Source organism: Hemicordylus capensis, chromosome 2, assembly GCF_027244095.1.
Source record: "Hemicordylus capensis ecotype Gifberg chromosome 2, rHemCap1.1.pri, whole genome shotgun sequence".
In the NCBI taxonomy this organism is placed as follows: Eukaryota; Metazoa; Chordata; class Lepidosauria; order Squamata; family Cordylidae; genus Hemicordylus; species Hemicordylus capensis.
The window spans coordinates 245,929,375-245,953,832 of record NC_069658.1 but is presented as its reverse complement, the minus strand read 5'-3'; the positions used below and the strand labels follow the sequence as shown (position 1 = coordinate 245,953,832).

Genomic DNA, 24,458 nt, shown 5'->3' with positions numbered 1-24,458 from the left:
GAGGCGGGGTGAGTAATTATGCAGCTGATGCTGGATACCAGTGACCCTCCCTTCCCGTCTGGGCTAAAATCGACAGTAGCTCAGGAAAAAAGAGAGAGATCAAAAATATCCTCTCTCTTTTTCTTTTCCAGGAGATGAAGTAAAACAGTGGGGAACATGTTTGCTGCAATTCTGTGTAGCAGCAACCAGAAGGCCACGCTGCATAAGAGACTCCAGCCTGAGTGGCATTCTGGAAGGATCTTGATAGGAGGGTGTTGTATTCTATCTAGTAATCTTTTGTATCTTGTTGTTTGGACATTTGTCCCAGTTATTAACTTTGGGTCTCCTGATGATGTTGGACTACAGTCCCCATCATCTGCAGCCATGGCCTTGTGGCTGGAGATGATGGGAGTTGTAGTGCAACAACATCTGGGGACCCAAGGTTAAGAAACCCAGCTGTAGAGAGTGAGGAGCCAGAAAGAAAAGAGAGGGAGAAGGGGGAAAATGGAGTTGTTTCTGAATAAAGCTTAGTTAAGCATACATAAGATTGCTTTCAGTTTATGAGGAAAGCAGAGGAGGATGCATAAGAAGAAACCCCCGCCCCAAGAGGGCTCTGTGTACCGTTTGCAGTGTGCTACTCCCAATCCTAAATTGTGAAGATCCCAACTTCAGCGCTCATCTGCATACACATCTACCCCTATCTAATTTAAAAGCTGCCAATAGGGTATTTTCTTCTAAAATGCTATCCATGCCCCCATGCACATATAAGCCGGGCTGCTTCTCTTAGGGGAGAGAGAGGATAGTGCTTGATTTGAGCAAGATCTGAGTGGTAATGATGGCTCTGAGTGATGATTAAGGTGATGATTTATGCAGGGCTATCTGTGTGTATGGCTCTTTACAAAGAATAGAATGGCAGGTCTCTGCCCCAGGAAGCTTGCAATCCAGGAACTGACACAAAGGAGAATACAGAAGGAAAGGAAGATGCAAATAGATGGAAACAAGGAAAGAATCTTATCTTCTATCTATATATTTCTCTAAGACATACCCATTACTAATCCCATGTGTGGCAGCTCTCCTGAGAGTTTATGAGTGAGTATATGAGTTTATGAGTGCCGCCAGGGGGAGAGAAGTTAGTAGGTGGCATCATGGTGGCATTCCAGGAAGTTACAAGCTAGTGCTTTTTTCTTTCTGTGGGGAAAATCTGTATTTATTTTGATGAGGGGTTGTCCAGAAAGGTCTTCCATATGATGTTACTGGTTTATTAGTAGTTCAGACCTGTGGTGATGCTCTAAGTGGTAGAGTGTCTGCTTTGCAGGTAGAAGGTACCAGGCTTGGTTTGTTGTTATAGTGAGTAACAGTGTGCTGGAGGGTCAGGTAGAAATGAGCTGGAAGGTCTGGTGGTCTGCCTCAGTTTGAGGTAGCTTCCTATGTAATCCCTCCACCACCACCTTCTGGGTACTGTAACTTTGTGGAAGTTCATCTGCTTTGCCCAGGTCCCAGGCAGTGTTCCCTAAGGTGTACACATGTGCGCGCGCTCACAAGTTTTTTTTTTATGTCAGCTCAGTAAATTTTAGACCCTGCTCAGGTTGAATCAGGAAGGCCCCACTCTGAATGCAGGTGCGCACACACTACTTTGATACTTCAACTCAGAACAAAACCCATTCTGCACATGGATGAAAAAAATTAGAGAGAACACTGGTGCCAGGGTCAATCCTTGGCATCTCCAGGTAGTACTGGAGAGACCTCTCTCTGAAGTGCTGCTGCCAATCAGTGTAAACCAGGTCTGCACAACTTTGGCCTCCAGCATCTGTTGGACTGCAGCTCCCATATTCCCTGACTATTGGCCACTGTAGCATGGCATGATGGGAGTTGTTGTCCCACAATAGCTAGAGGTCAAAGTTGTGTGGCCTGTAGACCAATGGTTCCCAACCTGTGTCCCTCCAGATGTTGCTGAACTACAACTCCCATAATCCCCAGCTACAATTTATTGTGGCTGGGGATGCTGGGAGTTGTAGCTCAGCAACATCTGGAGGAACCCAGGTTGGGAACCACTGTTGTAGACAAATACTGCTAGAAGAACCAATGGCTTCCTATATTCCATGGATTTGAATCAAATAAATTGATTAAGTTTACTTATACTAGATCAGACTGTTTGTCTCTTCTGACTCAAATCTTGAGTGTGGCTGTGCTTTCAGAATTTTCTCTGTGTACATCCTCCCTTTTTCTTTCTGTCTTTCATTCTCGTAGGGAGAAGTCAGTCAGAGGATGTCAATGTCTCTCCTTTGTCTAAATACCCTAGACAATTTATGGTGGTCCTGAAAAGACCCCCTCAGAAGATCGGACTGAAAACCTGACGTTTTCTCAATGACACAGGGAGGCCCGTGTGCAGTCGGATAGGCCTACTTTGTCACAAGGCCATCCTTGCTGGACAAGACAACATGGCCGCCGAACGAGCAAAAGCAACCAAGCTGGGCTTCCAGTTCCAGGCTGCACAAGAGCAGGGACTGCAGCCACAAATAAAAATGGAGGAGGAGGATGAAGAGGAGGAGGATGGAGCAGTGAAAGGCCCTCGTGTGATCCAGGCTGGGAGCCTGAGGGACATTCTGGGATGGGTGGCGCCGGAACAGGTGAAGCAGGAGCCGGATGATGAGATGCCCCAGTGCTGGGAAACCCAAGCTCAGGAGCACCTGAAACTGGTCCAATCCCCACATTCAAGATGGGGGAACCCACAGCAGCCAGAGGAATACCTTGTGAGACAGCGAGGGATCAAGAGAAGGGAGCAGCAGGTGAAAACCAAGGAACTGGGGTGGGGGTGGGGTGGCAAGTTGCCTAAGACCAGAATTAATCTGGCATAGAAAAATACATAGGCTTCTAACATACTTAGAAAAAATACATACTTCTAAAAAATACACACTTCTAACTCAGTTTTTTAAAATCTTGTTTTTAATCGCCCTGGCGTCTTAGGATGCAGGGCAGTATATAAATACATATTTTTTAAAAGTGTTTTAAAAACTATCATTGAACTCTCTCCCCACCCAAAATTCCTTAATGGTTTTGGACCAGGGTGCCTTGAGAACTGTCTGTTCCAATATGAGCTTTCTTGGCAGCACAGGACCTTGCCATTCTGTTGTGTGAGATCAGATTGGGTAAGGCGGGAGAATACGAGTACCAACTGTTCTCTATGGTGGTGCTGAGATTGTGGGTATCTCCTCCATGAATTTGTCTAATCCCCTTTTAAAGCTGTCTAAACTGGTGACCATTGCTGCATCTTGTGTCTTTTAGTTTCACAAGTTAAGTATGCATGGTGTGTGTAAACCATCTATCATAAGTACAATGCCACAGAAATTCTTCCATCATTCCATCATCAACCTGGATGGCTTTGTGGGTATCTGGATGACTTCATGGAGGAGAGGTCTATTAATGGCTACTAGTCAGAGGGCTGTGGGCCACCTCCAGCCTCAAGGGCAGGGTGCCTCTGAGTACCAGTTGCAGGGGAGTAATGGCAGGAGGGAGGGCACACCCTCAACTCCTGTCTGTGGCTTCCTGCGGCATCTGGTGGGCCACTGTACGAAACAGGATGCTGGACTAGATGGGCCGTGGGCTTGATCCAGCAGGGCTGTTCTTATGTTCTTATTGCATCTCTGTGCCAGGAAAACTACTACTACAAACTACTACAAATATTTATATACCGCTTTTCAACAATGTTTCCAAAGTGGTTTACATAGAGAAATAATAAATAGTTAAGATGGCTCCCTGTCCCCAAAGGGCTCACAATCTAAAAAGAGACATAAGATACAGCCACTAGAGGGATGCTGTGCTGGGGCTGGATAGGGCCAGTTGCTCTCCCCCTGCTAAATAAAGAGAACCACCACTTTAAAAAGGTGCCTCTTTGCCCAGTTAGGGATGCCCAGTTAGCGATGACCTAAGACAAATGACTTTAGTTTAGACAAAGCCATTGTCTGCTGATAGGGCTAGATGAAGAAGGTGGCCATCCTAATTATGAGGGAGGAGATAACTGAAGAGGGAATCAGGCACAGGAGTGGATTTAAATTGTAAGACGATTATAATATCAAGACTTCCAGATGTCTTTATCCAGAGCAAGCTCCTCTTCCATTTCTTCACCATAGCCCTATTCATACATTACACTGTATGTGTGCACAGATATCTGTGTATGTGTGCATGTTTGTGTGGATGACTATGCGCGCATTCACTTTAAATGTGAAGCTGGATACAGGCCCACAAATACCCTTCAAATGCACAGATAGGAATATATATATGGCATTCAGTCTTGGGAAATGCATTGTTATGGACTACAATACTCATCATCCCCAGCCACAGTGGTCGGAGGCCAGGGTTGAATGGTAGTCCAAAGCAATACATTTCCCAGTACTGGATCTGTACACATTATATATAGACGCACATGCACACACATGCGTGTATATACATTTATGTCTCTCTGTACAATTGTGTATGCATATATGTTTACATAGATAGATAATGCTTGTTTCTCTTTTAAGCCCTTTAAGATATTGTTGGTTTTGATTCATGTTGTGAGCTGCTTTGGAAATCATGATTAGAAGAGCGGGAGATGTTGCAGATGTGAATCAGCCCTTTGTTGTTGCTGCTCCCAGGTGCCAGTGCTCTTCGAGGAGATGGAGGTTAATTCCCCTGAGGCAGAGCACACCTTACTGGACAGGCGGCGGCACCTCCGCCGGGAGGCCAAGCAGGGGCTCGAGAGGGAAGCCAGTTCGCTTGGTAAGAGTTCGCTGGGCTCCAGTTACTGGCAGGGACTTGTGAGTTCCATGCAAGCGCAGAAAAAGCACGGAACTCAGCAGCCTCAAAATTCCACCTTATTGTCCCTGCCGCTATCCTCTTCCTTGGGCCTTCCATCCTCTTACCTTGGTCCCCTCGCTTCTGTCTCATACAGGGTTGCACAATGTCGGTCTTCCAGCTGTTTTGGACGACTGCTCCCATCATTCCCAGCCCAGAGTGGCCAATTTTTAGGTGTGATGGGGGTTTGTAGTCCAACAGCTGCAGACAGCTAAAGTTGTGCAGCCACACACAATGTTTTTATGTGGCTAAAGTTGAGCATAGAAAGCTGCCTTGTACTGAGTCAGACCTGTGGTCTATCTTGCTCAGTATTGTCCACACTGACTGGCAGCATCTCTCCAAGTTTAAACAAGGAGCCTTTTCCAGTCCTACCTGGAGATGTCAGGGAGTGAATCTAGGACCTACTGTGTGCAAGCATGCAGATGCTCTTCCACTGAGCTATGACCCCATCCCCCAAGGGGAATATCTTACAGTGCTCACTGTAGTCTCCCATCCAAATGCAAACCAAGGCACATCTTGCTTAGCAAAGGGGACAATTGTTGCTTGCTTCTACAAGACCAGCTCTCCTCCACTGATATAGTACAAAGCACCAATATCACACACAAATCATTAAATATCAGGAAACCAGCAAAAATGACAGGTCATTGCAAAACAATGGACCCAGTTTTCCATTGGAGCCTGAAGGTGGACGGAGAGGGGAAGACAATTACTTTCTTAAAATGTGTTCATTTTAATGAACACCCAATTCATTTTGAAAAGTTCTTTCATCCAGGTGGCTCAGAAAGTATGCTGGCATTTTGTAGCTAGATTCTCAAGGGGAAAGTGTTCTAGCATTTTGAGGAAACATCCTCCCCCCCCCCGCCCCCCCGTTCTGTTTCTCTTCTCTGAAGAAAAATTCTGGACACTCCCCCACCTCATTTCAGGTTAGGGAGTGGGGGGGTCTGCTGAATATCTCTTGGCAATGGGCCAGCTTGAACCCCTGACAGTTTATAGTATTGAGGGGGGCAGGATTAGAGTTTGGGGGCAGGTATGCGGTGTAATTCCCCACCTGAGCCCAGGATGTGGTAAGCTTTTAAAAAACATATCTATTGTTTTTCAAGCAACTTTGCTCCCATATTTTATGAACAAGACAAAATCCGGAAAAATTAGGTGTAGTAGAGGTGGGGAGCAGAGGGAGGGGAAAGGGGGCATCTTCTATCCCTCCACTTTCCTTTGGTTATAGCCGTAAAAGATGGGCTCTTCAGTAGGCATAAGTGTCAGGATAGGCTGTGCCGATAGCAGTATAGGTATCCAAGCATTATTGCTACCATTCAGAGATATGGGTGGAAAACATACTTATTACTTGGAAAATTTTCCACTTATAAAAATTCATTGTTTTGTAAAATATATTAGTAAAACAATGAATGGATGCCCATGCAATATTAGGAAAGCATGGCAATTTCAAAGTTGTAATTAATATTTTTCAGGTTATCCCTAGGGAGTGTGTGAGAGAGTACATATATGTTTTATTAATTGGTAAATAGGAGGGTAATCTGATGGGTGTCTCCCCCCCCTCCCCCCGCCCATATAGGTAAAATAATATGCCAGCTCAGATAATCTATTTAGGGCATTGAGAAAATCTGAATAGTGAGGTTTTCTGAAGAACATTTTGTGCAATAATAATAATAATAATAGCAGCATGGGGTGGAAATTCTTCAAAACATTCCAGATTTTTTTCCTCAGAAAATGTTCCAATTCAGAATTTTGCAGAAAACCCACATCTCTGCCAATGTTTGACTGCTGTATCAGAGTGATGTTGGGACCAGATCTTCTGTCCATTGAAGGCACTGATCTTTTCTTCCCATGCTGTAAAATTAACTGTTTGGCAGTAGGAAGACATGTGATCATCTTGTTTTCTTTTTTTAAAAAAAATCATTTTAAATGACAAGTAATAAAACTACATTAATTCAATATGCCAATGCAAAATTACTTATCAGTTCCATACATCCATTCATATTTGATTGAACACAAAATTTACACAGCAAAAGATTAAGTACCTATGTTCAATCAATGATCTGTTTAATGTTTTCATGCAGCATTGCTTTTTTAATTGATTGTTTATTCCAATAATAGGAAAATTTACCCTTTTTACTTGTATTTCCAACAAACCTCATTTTCCCTTCCATTATTTGGATGAGTTGAAATGAGATGAAATTAACAATGTTCAGACATTATTAAGATCTAACATTTCAGTTTTGACTATAGAATTTATAGGGTTTTGATTTCCTACCCCACAAAACTGAGCAACATGTGACCATTTTTTGAGGACTCTGACCCTTTGGAAGCTAAAAGGTTGCAGAAGGAATTGCGGGAGGAGCAGAGCGCAGAATTTATTAGGACAAGTAAGTGGTGCAGCGGGGAAATGCTTGACTAATAAGCAGAAGGTTGACGTTTTGAATCCCTGCTGGTATGTTTCCCAGACTATGGGAAACAGCTCTATCGGGCAGCAGTGGTATAGGAAGATGCTGAAAGGCATCATTTCATACTGGGAGGAGGCAATGATAAACCCCTCCTACCAAAGCAAACCACAAGGCTCTGTGGGCGCAAAGAGTCGAAATTGACTTGACAGCACACCAAGACCAACTTTATAGACCTACAACAAAATGTTGCAGTATATCCCTTGTATGGGGGGAAACAGTGAATGTTGAGAGTTTATTGTGTGTGTGCATGTGCATATATGATGATCACCAGTGTTCAACGTCCCCCTCCATGCCTCAGGAGAGTTCACACACACAGAGTTGTTTTTAGCCTATTGGAGAGGTTAATCCCTTTTTTACACACACACACACACACACACACACACACACCTACCTTAAATGTGCCAGCTCCCTCCCCTCTCGGAAACACAAAGATATGAAATGGCTGATGAGAAAGCTAAAAAGTTTTAGACAGCTTTCCCCCTCAGAAGCAGAAGGAGCTGTGACTGTCTTAAGGGAATATTCTTCAAGCGGAGAAATTTCCTATTCTTTTTGTTCAAGCTGCCCTCCTCACCACCCAGTTCCATCAGCTTTGCCCACCTGTTTGTCTGTTAAGTGCCCCCTGAGTCTGCAAACATTTGTGCTCTGTTGAGTTACGTTTCCCATCCACCCCTTACGATTTTCTCCCCTTCAGATTTTTGTGGAGCCAACTTATCTGGTACTTCCCTCTTCCCCATAGGTGTTCTGGTTATACGAAAAAGACAAATATATACCATTTTCAACAAAAGATCCCAAAGCGGTTTACTTAGATATAAAATAAATAACTAAAATGGCTCCCTGTCCCCAAAGGGCTCACAGTCTAAAAAGAAACATAAGATAAACACCAGCAACAGCCACTGGAGGGATGCTGTGTTGGGGATGGATAGGGCCCGTTGCTCTCCCCCTGCTCAATAAAAGAGAATCACCTCTTCTTTGTGCTTATGAGCCTTATACATCCATAAGGCTCATAACATTTCCATCTCTTTCAGAAATAGATATAAGGTTGGAGGAGGGGGGGAATTCTGAAATGGGACTTCAAAATGTTTACAAATAGGGAGCAAAACAATTGATTTTCCCCCTCTCTTTTTTGTCTTGGTGACAGTTGGCTCCATCCCGCCGATGCCCAGTTACCCCAAGATATGCCGCCGGGGCACCAACTGGTCGTACGCTGAAGTGATTGATCTCCTGGACATATGGGGGGAACAAAGGATCCAACAGGTCCTGCAGAGCAGCCACCGGAACATGGACACCTTCCAGGTCATCGCGAACGAAATGGCCAAGCGGGGTCACGAGCGGACGGCCCAGGAGTGCCGCACCAAGACCAAAACGATGCGGCGGGATTACAAGAGGGTCAAGGAGAATAACTCCGCCGGGAAGGGGCGCCTCACCTGCCCCTTTTACGATCAACTAGAACGCATTTTGGAGTCTAGTATGCAGCCCTCTGGGAGAGTCCAGAGTTTTGCCCACCAAGAGGAATCGGGAGGGGATGATGCTCCCCTGTGTGCTTCAGAGGAGGGTGCTCCCCATGAAGAAGCTGAGGACTATCTGGAGAACCAGGACCTCTTTGACCCTTCCACCCAGTTCTCCATTGAACTTGTTGATCCGGTGGACTCTGCTGCTGTGGTGTGCAAGAGGGAGAACACTTTTGAGGAACCGATAGGCACCCCTCGACCCGCTGTCGGTAAGATTTCCTCCCCCCCACACACACACCACTCTCACCCTGTTTACCAAAAAAAACACAGAGGAAGGGGAGGAGAGTGGTCTTGTGGAAATGAGCATGAATTGTCCCCTTTGCTAAGCCAGGTCCACTTTGATTTTCATTTGGATGGGAAACTACATGTGAGAACTGTAAGATATTACCCTAGGGCAAGGATTCTCAACGTTGGATCCCTAGATGTTATTGGACGTCAACTCCCATAATCCCCAACCAAAGGCCACTGGGGCTAGGGATTATGGGACTTGAAGCCCAGTAACATCTGGGGACCCAATGTTGAGAATCCCTGTCCTAGAGGATGGCGCCATAGCTCAGCGGAAGAGCATCTTGTCCCAGGTTCACTCCATGGCAGGGTAGGGAGAGACTCCTGCCTGAAAGCTTGGAGAAGCTGCTGCCAGTCAGTGTAGACAGTACTGAGCTCGATGGGCCAATGGTCTGACTCAGCATAAAGCAAAATTCCTAAGCAGAATTGCTTCATAGAAAAAGAAACATGGGGTTGTCTTACACTCCTTGTTCAAGGGTGGATCATGCTCATGATGGGGGCAGCAAACCACCGCCTAGAGATGCGCATCTACGGCAGTATATAAATATGATAAACAAACCAGATCCAAAGCTTGCTGGAACAGAAAGCTGTTTACCTTTTTGCAGAAGGCTGGCACAGATAAAAGTGAGGGGTGTAAGAACACCCATCACCCAAAAATAATGAACGGATTTGGGGCTAGAATCAAGTTGTGGGGGAAAGCCTATCTTCTGCTTGCCTTAAGAGAGTTTGCCATTTGCTCCAACCATCAGAGTCCACTTTAAGGATCAGCCAGGTTACATAGAAAGCTGCCATTCAGAGTCAGACTCTTGGTCCGTCCAGCTCAGTATTGTCTACTCTGGCCAGCAGAAGCTCTCCAGGGTTTCAGGCAGGGATCTTTCCCAGCCATACCTGGAGATGCCAGGGACTGAATCTGGGACCTTCTGCATGCAAAACAGGTGCTCTGCCACTGAGTGGTAGTCTTCCCCCAGCCACCAATATAAGCTGCCTTCTACTGAATCAGATGCTTGGTCCCTCTAGCTCAGCATTGTCTACTCTGGATTGCAGCAGCTCTCCGGAATTTCCAGCAGAGGTCTTTCCCAACCCAGCTGGAAATGCCCATGATGGAATCTGGGAGCTTCTGCAAGCAAAGCAAGTGCTTAACCACTGATCTGTGGATGCTCCTGATAAACATAGGAAGCTCTGTGATGCCAAGTCAGACCCTTGGTCTATATTATTATTATTATTATTATTATTATTATTATTATTATTATTATTATTATTATTATTTAACATATATTTATAGCACCCAAAACTTCCGTCTCTGGGCGGTTTACAACAAGATAAAAACAAAAGTAAAACATTAGCTAAAAACAAAAACAAGAAATTTAAAACACAACAATTTAAAATTTTAAAAACAGTATTCTAAAAACAAGATTAAAACAATCAAAACAACATTATCTATTCTGACTGGTCGCAGCTCTCCCAAGTTTCACATCAGGATCTTTTCCTGCTCTGCCAGTGATTGAACCTGGGACCCCCCTGCATGCAGAGCAGATACTCTTCCACTGAGCTACAGTCCTTCCCCAGATTCTTCTGGAGACAGAAAAGTGCCATCCTTCTCTCCCAGGTTCCTCCATCTGATCCTCAGGGTCTGAGCAGCAGGAGATGTGCCAACCCTGTTCTTGCTCTATAGTTTAATACAAGGGTGCACAACTTCAGCCTTCCAGCTGCTGTTGGACTACAACTCCCATCCTCCGTCACAGTGGCCAGTAGTCAGGGATGATTGGAGTTGTAGTCCAACAACAGCCAGAGGGCTGGTGTTGTGCAGCCCTGGTTTAATGCCGTGTATTTTCTTTCTCTCTTTTAGAAGCTGACCATTTGGCTACCCCCTTGCCACCTGCCTCCCACAGCATCCCTGGCAGCCCGGCCACCACCGGCTCCACAGCAGGTAAAGGTGACTTCAGTTCTTACCATTTCCTGGTGGACCGTGTTTGTATCCCTCTTTGGATCCTGTCAGCCTCCTAAGCACCTTTTTGATGAAGTACAACCTTATGATGGCCTTGACTTGGTCATCGTAATCATTTAATACAGGAGGCCCTTGTTTTCTGTGGATTCGTGTATTGCAGTGTTGGCTATTCGCGGTTGCCAAATATAGACTGGATCTTTTCCCCCCTGCGGTACGCCGTTCCAGCTGCTCATGGTTGCTGTGGGTGCACTTTGCACTTACTGTTTTCAGCTCGTGCGTTTTCTGTGCAAGGTTTGTGGGAGGAGCTTTGTGGAGTGTGGAGGTGTTGTTGGTGGAGCCTGGAGAATGGATTTGGAGCATTTTTGAATATTTTGGAGGAGCTTGTGGAGGAGTTTGGTGCTGTTGTGGTTGGAAGCTGGAGAAGGAACCTTTTAAACTACAGTTGTGTACTGGAGCATTTGGAGCTGGAGTGGCCAAGGTAAAGTCTGGTTCCATCTTTTGGATTGTTCCTTGGCGGGGAAGAGCGTTGTACTGGACAATACAGTACAGTACAGTACAGTACTGTACAGTAGAGTTACAGTAAAGGGAGGGTGCCCATTGCTTCTTTATCCCATTCTACCTTGGTGCAACCCATCATGATTTCCACAGGGCACATTGTAAGCTAATTAATCTGTGATGTGTTTCCTGAATCACCACTTAAGACTGGACTGGACTGCACTGGATTCTGGATTGTTGTTCTGGATTGTTCTTGCCGGCAGTGGGCTGGTACGGATACAGTGATTGCACCATTTTCTTTTCTCCGCAGTCAAGATGGACAAGCGTAAGGCGGGGAGCTCTGCGGAGGGGAGTGCTAAAAGGCAGCGCAAAGTTATGTCCCTGCGCGAAAAGGTGGAGTTACTGGATATGTTGGCTGGAGGCAACAGTGCAGCATCTGTTGGACGCCATTATGGCATTAACGAATCCACCGTGCGGTACATCCGCAAAAATGAAGCCAACATCCGCGCAAGTGTTGCGGCAAGCACTTCGGAAAGTGCCAAAGTGGCATTCCATTCTCGGGATCCCAACGTGGAACGCACGGAGAAGGCCCTGAATTTCTGGATCGAAGACCAAGCTCAGAAAAAAGTGCCACTGAGTGGACCGGTGATAAGGGAGAAAGCACTGCGGCTCTACAAGCATTTTGTGGGAGAAGGTCAAGTGGGAACATCCGCTAGTGCCGGCCGCACGTTTCAGGCAAGCAAGGGCTGGTTTGAGAAGTTCAAACACCGTTACAGCCTCCATAATGTGAAGTTAGCAGGAGAAGTTGCTTCGGCAGACCATGAAGCAGCGCAAAGATTCCTGGCCGAGTTTCAGCAGCTGATTGAAGCGAAGGGCTACAGGCCCGAGCAGGTCTTCAACGCAGATGAGACCGGCCTGTTTTGGAAGAGGATGCCAGCCCGTTTCTTTGCCTCAAAGCAAGAAAGAACTGCTCTGGGTTTTACGGAAGCCAAGGACCGGATCACTCTTCTAGTATGTGGCAATGCTGCTGGAGACTGCATTGTGAGGCCGATGGTGCTGTACCGAGCACTCAACCCTCATGCCCTCCGAGGGAAAAACAAGAACCAGCTCCCGGTCTTCTGGCGATCCAACAGGAGAGCGTGGGTGACGGCTGCACTGTTCACTGACTGGCTCACCAGCTGCTTCCTACCCGAGGTGGAAAGATATCTGGCAGCAAAGAGCCTGGCATTCCGAGTCCTCCTGCTGCTGGATAATGCCCCTGGCCATCCGGATAGCCTGCAGTTTGTCCACCCAAATCTTCAGATTGCCTTCCTACCGCCTAACACCACCTCCTTAATTCAGCCAATGAACCAAGGTCTCATTGCTATCTTCAAGTCGTACTACACCCGCAGGGCTTTCAAGAGGCTTCTGGACCTGATGGAAAGTGATCCCTCTCTGGCAGTCGCCGATTGCTGGAAGAGCTATAGCATCGCTGACTGCATCGAGACCATCCAGGCGTCCCTTGACGAGATCCAGCCAAGGACTTGGAACGCGTGCTGGGGAAAGTTATGGCCGGAGGTGGCCGCCTCTGCATCTACCGAGGCTGTTCCCTCAGCCGCTGAAGAAGTGGCACGGATTGTGAGCCTTGCGCGTCACGTTGGCAGGGAAGGCTTTGAAGATATCCAGGTGAATGAGGTGGAGGAACTGCTCCAATCGCATCAGGAGGAGTTAACGGAGGAGGAATTGGCTGAGCTCATTCAGGCTGCTGCTGAGAGCGATGATGAAGAGAAGAAAGAGGAGGAGATGGCGGCACCAAAGCCTTTGGCTGTCAAGATGCTATCAGAGTTTCTGCAGATGGGGACTGCCTTGGCTGACAAGGCCTTAGAAATCGATCCATCCATGGAACGCAGCATAAAATTTAGGAGGCAGATGGAGGCTGCATTGCAACCGTACAAAGAAACCTACCGGGCACTGCACAGCAAAGCAAAGCGAACGACCATCAACAGCTTCTTCAAAAAGGTTGAGAGCAGCATCACAACTGAAGAAGCAACAACTGACAGTGACACCTCCACCTTCCATGGGTTTGATGATGACGACGACAGCCCATCTACCTCTCCAGAGCCACATTCTGCAGTGGAGTGATGGGACTCCTCTGTTTTCTGTTGATTTTTCTGCCGAGGCCAGAGACGTTTCACAGCTGGAGTGATCTTATACCTCTGATTTCTGTTGCTTTTATTTATTTGGTTTTTGGCTGATTTTTCCAACCAGGGCAGACTTTTTGGAGCTGGTACTGCTAACTCCAGTGGTGCTCCAGTGGAGAGATGTAACTCCTGATTTCTGATTATTTGCTGCCAACCGAGAGAGAGACTTTTCAGAGCCGGACTAAGGACTAAGTTGGTTTGGGGGGTCATTACTGGAGGAGCTGGAGTGGCCAAGGTACAATGCTCTATTCCTTCCTTATTTCTGCTCCCCGCCCTGGGTGATTTTTGGCACTTGGAAATTTTCCGAAGAACCTAATGCCAAGATTCACATAGGCTCAAGGTTCCATTGTCATGGTTTTCCTATTCATGGTAGTAGACGGGAACCTAATCCCTGCGAAAAATGAGAGCCTCATGTATTAATAATTGTGCCTAATATGCTCTAGATAGTTGTTTCTTGACGTTTTAGGAGTCAAGGGCCGGTACATTCTTCATGTGGAGTTTCCTGGATCAGCAGTTAGTAAAGCATTTAGTTAATTAATTAATTAATTAATTGACAGATTTCTATACCGCCCAAAACTTGCATCCAGTACACTCACAACTAAAACATACAGCCCTTAAAAAGGCAATGTTATGGTAATGCACTTTACACAGAAACATGGCATTCACATTAGGAAAGTAAACCACAGGGAATGGGGTGGGAGATTAACCCTTCATACTACACATGCATGTATATTCAGGTTTTTACAACTGTAATTATTTTTAAGCAGACGTTTAAGGAGAAAAAGTGCTATGTGCCCACACACGAGTGGAAGACTTTTAGTGGGTTCCTTCTTCATCCTACTTTCCCTCCTTCCCTCTCCTCCATTCACCAATTCATACCTTGCATCCCCAAGCGCCCACCCCATCCCCATCCCCTTTCTCATGATCTCCTCCTCTTTCCCCCCTCTGGGTATTCTCAGTTTACACACATTGCACTAGTTCTCTCTCCTGTCTGCATGCTTGGGTTTTAAAATCCCAGTTTATGTTATCTTCATCCCCCTTTTGGTGAGTCAGTAGCCCACCCCAGCCACCCCTTTCCTCCTCTTCCTCGTCCCCCCCCCCCATTTGATTTCTCAGTTCACACACACTGTACTGGTTCTCTCCTGCATGCTTGCTTTTAAAAGTTCCATTTAATTTTATCTTCATCCCCTTTTGGTGAGTCAGCCAGCGATCAGCCCGCTCCTCAACCCCGTCCCTTTCATTCTCCTCACCTCTCCCCCCTTGTCCTATTTCCTTTGATTACTCAGCTCTCTGGCTTACTTTTGTTTATGTTGCTTCTCATCTTTTGCCTGCCTACCTTCCTTCCTTCCTTCCTCCTCCTCCGTAGTACAATAGTCAGACTCAGCACAACAGTTAATATCTGCAGCACTCCCAGCCTCTAGCCAAGCCGACCACTCCCTCTCGCTTGCTCGCTCCGCTGCCTGCCTCGTGTGTGTTTTTTAGCTGGGATGGCTGCATACTAGTGGCGTCACTTACTCTCCGTCTCTTCTCTCACCACGTGAGAGACTGGAAAGATTGGCCGGGAGCAACAAGCAGGCTGCCTGGGACTTGGGAGGAAGGCAGAGCCCTGCAGAGAGGGCTGCCTGCTTAGAAATGAGCTCCGAAGAGTTCCCGGCGAAAGTGGCCCCCACCAGCTCAAAATTGTTGGGGGGTGTGTGTTTAATTCCTCAAGGAATGGCACGGACCAGCACTCAACTCCTCATGGACTGGCACCGGTCCACGGACCAGCGGTTGAGAAACACTGCTCTAAAAATGGAAAAACAGAAGTCTCTGACTGCAGGTCAATGTTCCCTCTAAGGCATGCACATGTGCGCACGCACACATTTTTTGATGTCTGCTCAGTTAATTCTAGAGCCCACTCAGGTTGAATCGGGAAGGCCGCACTCATAAGAACATAAGAACAGCCCTGCTGGATCAGGCCCAAGGCCCATCTAGTCCAGCATCCTGTTTCGCACAGTGGCCCACCAGATGCCGCTGGAAGCCACAGACAGGAGTTGAGGGTGTGCCCTCTCTCCTACCATTACTCCCCTGCAACTGGTACTCAGAGGCACCCTGCCTTTGAGGCTGGAGGTGGCCTACAGCCCTCCGACTAGTAGCCATTGATAGACCTCTCCTCCATGAAGTCATCCAAACTCTGAATGCCTGTGCACACACACTGCCTTGATCCTGCCACCCAGAACAAAACTCACTCTGCACACAGAAGAAAAAAATTAGAGAGAACAATGCTGCAGGCTTACCATTTAAAAGATAAACAGCAAAACCTTGACATACCTAAGGAGAAGGGGCTTAGAGGGGGTGGAAATCTGCATTGCCTCAGGGAGAAAGTGAAAGTGGGGTTGAAAAATATAATGGTCAACCTACTTCGAGGGGGGCAGGCGGTAAGCTGTGTTAAGTCTGTTTCAGCCAAAATAATGCATAGATACTTTTAAAATTCTAACAAATCTATTGCAGCAAAAGCTTTTGTGGACTAAGGCAAAGGTTCACAACCCTGGGTCTCCAGATGTTGTTGGGACTACAACTCCCGTCCACAATGGCCCTGTTAATTATTAGGCTTGTTTGCATGACCACTGGCAGGATAGAAGTGCCTAATCCCCTTCTCCAACTTGCAAACATTAAAGTAGGAGACAGGGAGAATGATCATGTGGATGCTGGACTAGATGGGCCCGATCCAGCAGGGCTGTTCCGAAGTTCCTAAGTTCTGTTCTTATGTTCTTTGTTGTAAGCTGCCCCAAGCAGTATTGCACTGGATGGGTGGGGCATAAATATTTTAAATAAATAAGTGCGCCCTACACAAATTCCATCCCCAGCATTTTACTGAGGTAGGAGGAAAAGCCATCCTACCGAGTTGCTTTAATGTTTACAAGCACATGACCAAAAATTGGGAGCACTCTCGTCTCTCCTATGCAGGCTGGGCACTTCTCCTACTCTGCTGGCAGTCGTGAACAATCCCTCCCCCTCCTTTTTAAAGATGGGTTCAGACATTATGCAGAACCATGGTTTCCTAACCATGGTCTCGTGTGATGGTTTGACCCACAGTTGTGGTTTAAAGTTGGTTTGTTTCAGTAGCTCTGCCCTTTCAAGACTCTGACATCAGGAGAGGCCAGCCTGGATCATGACTAGTAAGGAGAAGGGACAGGACCTGAACAAATCACAATATAACAAAATAGATCCAAGATATGCTGATTGTCTGTGGGTGCTAAACTAGGTTGAAATAAACTTGGGTTCCACCTAATGTCTGAACCCCGACTCCCCCCCCCATTACACCCACTTCCTTCCGCCTTTTCTCATAGGATATTTATTTATTTACATATTTTTATACTGCCCAAAACTTACGTCTCTGGGCGGTTTACAACAAAATAAAAACAGAAAGTAAAACATATAGGTTATGTTTAGGCTTTATAGGTTATAACCAACACCTTGTATTTTGCCCGGAAACATATCGGCAGCCAGTGTAGCTCCTTCAATACAGGCGCCAAAAATGTGCCAAAAGGAATAGTCTGTCTGAAGATCATATGCTCTGTTATTTATAAATACTTTATTCAACAGAAATGAATAATCCAACTGCCTTAGCTGTAAAGTAGTGGTTTTTATTGAATAATTACTTTCTTGTCCTGGCACACTTCGGTTTACACATTCCGGTTTTGCTTTCAGATGTGCACATAACCCCTTCCCACAGTCCGTTGCCCGGGCCTACAGGTCTCTCAGCCGCTGAACGTCTCTCCAACCTCCGGAACCGACATAAGAAAACCAGGAACGACTTGGCCATGGAACTGGCCCGAGCTGCAGATCGGCGCATGCAGACAGCCACTGACAGGATCCTGTCTGCCCTTGACGGTTATGCCAAGGCAGACCTGGAGGACCGTGAGAAAGATCGGGCAGGTACTGAGCAAATTATCGCCATCATGCACCGTCAGACGGAACTGCTGGAACTGCTTGTACGGCAGCAGTCCTCTGCGCCAATGGCCGTATCCCCGGCCCCCACACGGCATGTCTGGCCTCCACGGATTGGGCAGCCAAGCCACCGGCCTGCAGGCCCGTCTTCCTCCCGTTTGGGTGTCCCCAGGCGGCCATTGACGCCCAGAGTGCGGAACAGAAGGAGGCCTCAGAACTACAGCCCTTGATGATCACATGTGCATTGTTTAGCTTTGGGGTCTGAGGGGCAGTGATTTTTCTGTTGGTTAATTTCTTTCCCCTCTTAAGCTAGAAGGTAACATTTTAATTCTTGACTTTTACAAATCAAAACCGAGGGCTTCATCAAAACTTGACAGTTTGTTTCATTCTTGCCATATATGACGGAAAAGCACTTTTTCTTTTTCTTTTTTTCCTCTCCCTTAAACCCCCCCCCCCCCCCCGTTATGTCCCAACATTTCAGTGGCTTTTACAAAGAACCATTGGACCGCCATTGCTGCTGGAAGTTGCACAGCACCAATGTTTGGCAATCCTGGCTTAAACTGAGTCCATGGTTGAGTTCAGGAACTTAATGGGTAGCATCCGGACTAAACAGAACTTGTGTGTAGCAACGCTGCATACATGCTGTGGGAGAAGAGTTGTTTTTGTTGATCTCTCTTTTCTTGGAAGCCAAAAGTTGCTCCCTAAAATATGTCCCTGAGGGTCACACAGCCCAGAGACATATTTTCAGGAGTCATAGTCAGCTTCAGAGTGAAGGGGAGATAAATGAAAATTTCCCCTTCCCCAGAGCGTGCGTTGTGCACTTGCTGTCCATACTCTTTGTTAGTCTGGGTGTCAGCCACTATCTGAGAATGTGACAAGCCAAAATTTGTCTACGTGCATCTAGGGTAAAGGTACAGGCCTCTCTGGTCAAAAGTTGTGACTGCAGGGTGGAATTGTGGCTTTAAGCCTAATTCTGCTGGTAATTCTGGTAACCTTAATTCTGCTGCGGCTTTAACCCTAATTCTACTTTTTCATGAATGTGATTAGGCCAGGCCTGCTCAACTTATGCCTCCCCCAGCTGTTTTTGGACTACAACTCCCATAATCCCCAGCCACAGTGGCTAATAGCCAGGAATTATGGGAGTGGTAGGCCAACATCTGCAGGAGGGCCCAAACTGATCAGTCCTGGATTAGGCCAATACTACCACAGCCTATTCTTTCCTAAAAACAAACCTGCTCATAGCTCTTGAGACTAGGCCCAAGCCACGAGGTCCAGAGAAGTAGCCATATCATGAGGTAATCTGAGGTAATTGCCTCAGGCTGTGAGCACACCAAGGGTAGGTTTAGAAATGCAATATGAAACCAAGTTTAAAAACAGATTTTTAAAAGCAGAGTGGTGGTAGAATTGGGCGTTTGGGGAAAGCTGGTGTCAGTTTCTCTAGGGCAATGGCATCTTGGAATTGTTTCTCCACCACCACAACCAGAGAAGACAGTTGAACAAGGACTTGGGGAAAGAAGACGTCCTGACAGCCACTAGCTTAGATGGCTTTCAAAGGGGATTAGACAAATTCATGGAGGCCAAGTCTCTCAAGAGCTATTGGTCATAATGGCTGGGTTGAGCTCCCAGAATCACGGCAGCGTAACTCTGAATCCCAGTTTCAGGGGAGCGGTGGTGGGGGCGGAGGCATGCCTTCATCTCCTGCCTGTGGCCTCCCCAGAGGCAGCTCTGGGCTTCAGTGGGGAACAGGATGCTGGATTAGATGGGCCCTGATCCAGCAAAGCTCTCTTGTTGGTGATCTTAAGGAAGGCCAACACATACGTGTGTGTGTGTGTGTGTCTGTGTGTCTGTGTGTTAAGGGGAGATTTAATTATTGCACTTCAGTTTCTGAAAAGGCTTGAGGCAACCCTACCGAGGTCTCCTTCTCTACCCCCACATCCTGATCTGAGAGAGAGAGAGAATGAGACTGCACCTTCTTACCCGCCTCCCACCCAGCCCGTCTCTCCCTGCCTTTCGTGCACAGTTAGGTTGGGGAAGAATGTTGCTTCGGGAGAGGCCGGTGTGGGGTTTGGGGAGCAGGGAGGTGCAGTAATAGGGGTCCCAACTCTCTGAAGCTCTTCCTGGGGATTCCCCCTCCTTCCAGTATTTTTTTTATTTTTTTGCAATATTCCTGGCCAATCCTGGAGGGTTGGTAATCCTATGCAATGGGAAGCCCTTGAAAGAACATGCAAAGCTATTATTAAAATACCCTCCTCCTCTGCTGAAATCCCAAAACGCTCTACCACCTTTATGCAGCTTTTATGTAAAGGATGTGCTCCAGTGGAAACTCTGCAAGCAAATAAAACTCAGCATCTTAAACCTCTCTTTCTCTCTCTTTTAAACCGAGCAAGTTTCTAGCCCTTTTCTTGACTGTGACGATTTTGAACTAGGGCCTTTCTACTTGATCTTAGGAGAGGAGTGAGTTGATAAGAGGATATCATAATGGAAAAGAATGACTTGCCTAGATTATCCAATATGTTTCTTGGCTGGGCAAGGATTTGGACCAAGAACACCCCCCCACCCACCCATGCAAATCCAGCAGTCTGAGTCTGTCTGCTGCTCACAGCACCTTCCCCTATCATGCTATGCCTTTTACAGACTGGGCATACAGAGGAGAAAGCAGGAGCACAATCCAACAGGGTGTTTTGCTGCACAAATCCTTATTAAAATGAACAGCAAATAAAATTTAACTTCCAAACACTTTTTTTAAAGCAGCAAGTTTCTAATCCTTCATGATGGCTGTGAACATTTTTCAATAGATGCCTCTCTACTTGATCTTAGAAAATGGGAGGCCTGATAAAGGATATGAGGTTTGTTCAGGAGAAAATCCCCATGGATTTGTGCCTCATATTTGTACAGAAGGGATTAGGAAATTTACTGTATTCAGGTACTACACAGAACACTTTTAATTCTGTTCTTGCCACCCCCTACCAGTTTTTTCCCCTCATCAGTTTCTAGGAAAGAAAAAACAATTAATTCTTTTTTCCTCTGCAATGTTAAACCTTCTATTCCCTGCATGGCTTCTTCCCCTCTCCTTGTGGCCAGCAGCTGCTCAATAATAAAATTATGCTAAATAACCCAAATATGCTTTTTATTTTAATTTTATATTCAGATTGCTGAATATACTTTTTCTTGGTGCTAATTTTTAAGTGTACACAATGAGAATCAATAAATTAAAAGATCATCAAAAATAGGGCTGCCACCCACTTAAAGAAAACTGATTTGAAAACTGAGAAGACATCAGGTTTAAATTTTTCAGTTAAATATGTATATAAGCAGTACCAAAGCCCAAAGCACCCCTGCTTTGTTTTTAAGATGTATATCATCATCTTAACTGTCCAAGAAGGTTATTGGATCCAATAGGATTCCAAGAAGACTTGGAAGAATTTAGTGTTGGCTCTGCCGGTGATTCTGTTGATGGCCTGGTGGAGAATTGGAACAGCAAACTCACCAAGGCAGTAGACATGATCGCTCCTAAGCATCCTCTCTGACCTGCTTCAAAACTGGCCCCTGGTATACGGAAGAACTGTGGGAGCTGAAGCGGCAGGTTAGACAACTGGAGCGCAAGTGGAGAAAGACTTGACTCGAATCCAACAGATTACAACACAGAGTGCATTTGAAGACCTAAGCTCAGACAATATGTGTGGCAAAGAAGCTATTCTTTTCTGCCCATATTGCATCCACAAGCTAGTGGAGTTGTTTAGAGTTGTCAGAGGGCTAGTACATGCCCCTCCTCCCTTGAACGTGAATTTGGAACCATCAGTTACCAGTTGTGATGTTTTAAATGAATTTTTCTCCCATATTCTGGCCGACTTGCATAAAGACCCCACAATTATTGTGGAGTCTCATGCAGAGGTGTCCAGCAACTCCTCTTATATGGTTAGGCTGGATCAGTTTCAGTTTGTGACTCTTGATGATGTGGACAAGCTGCTTGAAATAGTGTGGCCTACCACCTGTTCTCTTGATCCTTGTCCGACATGGCTTATACTATCTGGCAGAGGGGTTGTTGTAGAAGGCCTGGTAGGTATTATAAATGCTTCTCTAGGGGAGGGCAGGATTTCTTCCTGTCTTAAGCAGGCAATCATTAGACCACTCCTGAAGAAGCCTGCATTGAATCCCTCAGAGTTAAGTAACTATAGGCCTGTCTCCAACCTTCCATTATCTGGGCAAGGTAATTGAGAGGGTGGTGGCGTCTCAACTCCAGGCAGTCTTGGAGCAAACTGATTATCTAGACCCATTTCAGACTGGTTTTCGGGTGGGCTATGGGGTGGAAACTGCCTTGTTTTGCCTCATGGATGATCTCCAATTAGGAATTGACAGAGAGTATGACTCTGTTGGTCCTTTTGGATTTCTTGGCAACTTCTGATACTACCAACTGTAGTATCCTTCTGGAGTGCCTGAGAGGGTTGGGAGGCACTGCTTTGCAGTGGTTCCACTCCTACCTCTCAGGCAGATTCCAGATGGTGTCACTTGGAGACTGTAATTCTTCAAAACATGAACTTTTATATGGAGCCCTGGCGTCCCCAGGGCTCCATACTATCTCCAATGCTTTTTAATGTCTACATTAAGACTGCGGGGAGATATCATTAGAAGATTTGGTGCAAGGTGTTATCAGTATGCTGATGACACCCAAATCTATTTCTCCATGTCAGCATCATCAGAAGAATACGTAACCTCCCCCTGAATGCCTGTCTGGAGGCAGGAATGGGCTGGAGGAGAGATAAACTGAGACTGAATCCAGATAAGGTGAAGGTACTTATTGTGTGGGGCTGGAACTTGGGAGACAATTTTGATCTGCCGATTCTGAATGGGGTCACACTTCCCCAGAAGGAACAAGTATGCAGTCTGGGAAAGCTTCTGGATCCAAACCTCTCTCTGGTGTCCCATGCTGGGGCGGTGGCCAGAGGTGTTTTCTATTAGCTTTGGCTGATATGCACACTGCGTCCATTTATTGAGATAAATGACCTCAAAACAGTAGTACATATGTTGGTAACCTCCACTTGACTACGGCAGTGCACTCTATGTGGGGCTGCCTTTGTGCATAGTCCAGAAACTGCACTTGATACAGATTGCGGCAACCAGGTTGGTCTCCGGGTCATCTTGAAGAGACCATATTACTCCTATATTAAAAGAACTATGCTGGCTACCGATAAAGTTCTGGGCTGATAAATTCCAAGGTGCTGATTACAACCTATAAAGCCCTAAACAACTTAGGCCCTGTGTATTTAAAAGAGCATCTTCTTCATTATAAGCCAATTGAGATCATCCGGAGAGGTTCGTCTGCAGTTGCCACCAGCTTGTCTGGTGGCTACGCAGAGACAGGCCTTCTCTGTTGCTGCCCTGAGACTCTGGAATGAGTTCCCTGCTGTAATAAGAGCCTCCACATCTCTGACAACTTTTAACAAGTCTCTAAAGACACATTTTTTCAACCAAGCTTTGGAACTAGACTTGTGGTTTTAAATCGTTTCAAGGTTTTCATTTGTTTTATGTTGTAAACTGCCCAGAGATGGAAGTTTGGGGCAGTGTACAGATATGATAAATAAATAAATATATTCATGTTACTTAGCAGGCATAATCTCACTTGACATCCTCCAGTGTGAGGATGAGGAATGACCCTTCTAAGATGGAGCCTAATATGCGCACACGTACTGTAGCAGGCATCATTCTTGATGAGGAATTCCAGTATGTGAAGAAACTGGGAATGCCTCTACTAAGATGGAGCCCAGTAGGCACACACATACCACAGCAAGTATCATCTTGGAAGAGGCATTCCAGTGTGTGAAAAAACCAGGGGATGCCTTTTCTAAGACGGAGCTTGATGTCTCCACATATACCACAGCAAGCATAATCATAGAAGAAGCATATATTCCAGTAAGAGAGAGAACAGGGAGTACCTCTTCTAAGATAGAGCCTGATAGACGCACACATACTGTAGCAAGCATTGTTTCAGAAGAGGCATTCCAGTGTGTGAATTGGGAATGCTGCTTACTATGCACTCTATAAGTGCTTATATTAAGAATGATAATTTAAAAAAACTAGTGTACATTTAAAAAATGAGTGTACAAAATGCAGAGTGGTATGAGGCCGCTGCAAACCATCGCAGGGCTTCTGTTGCCCCTTAAGGCAGCTCTGATGAGGAAAATGCACAGTTGTGCAAATAGCACTGCTTCAATTCCTTCCATTGTTGTGAATTGGGGAAACTGCAGAAATGCTTCTAGGGTAACTGCCCATTCTTAATAGCATTGGCCTGCTACAGAGTCCTAAGGCAGCCGTAACGCCAAGTCCATGACTAATAGGATAGGAGCATGTTTCTAATGCTGTTATGGCATAAGAATGTTCATATCATTTAGCCAGCGGCATCACAATTTCCAATGTTCCAGCAATATGCTTTTTTTTTTTTTAAATTGATTTTAGTATTTCAGGGTAGATTTTGTTTAAACCGGCCTTCTTGATAAGTTTATAACTTCTCATATAAAGAGTGTACTGGACTACAGCATGTTGTCTGTTTACAGTTTCATGATTCTCCAATAAAAGGTTAATTTGTATGGCACGTGGTCAGAGTCATTCCTTTTTGCCAGGAACCCCAATAACACTCCGGCTTAAGAAGCCCAGCCTTGCAAGTGAGTCTACAAATGTTCCTAGCCCCACACACTCATTGGTACTACACACCCTGATTTTGACACAAGGCATGGTGGTGGCCATTGGCTTGGATGGCTTCAAAAGGGGATAGAACAAATGCATGGGAAACAAAGTCTATCAATGGCTATTACTTATGATGGTTGAGTGGAGAAGCCTCCATATTCAGGGGCAG

General features: G+C 46.0%; 1 protein-coding gene across 1 annotated transcript; it reads left to right on the top strand.

Annotated features, from left to right (window-relative positions):
* Window positions 1-24,192, top strand: LOC128342651 (uncharacterized). The gene is made up of 6 exons (XM_053290280.1): window positions 1-8; window positions 2,353-2,765; window positions 4,611-4,734; window positions 8,407-8,985; window positions 10,908-10,988; window positions 17,372-24,192. Exons 2-6 carry the CDS (start codon window positions 2,418-2,420, stop codon window positions 17,839-17,841), a joined length of 1,602 nt encoding a protein of 533 aa, XP_053146255.1. The 5' UTR covers window positions 1-8; window positions 2,353-2,417; the 3' UTR covers window positions 17,842-24,192.
* Window positions 24,193-24,458: the final 266 nt, after the last annotated feature.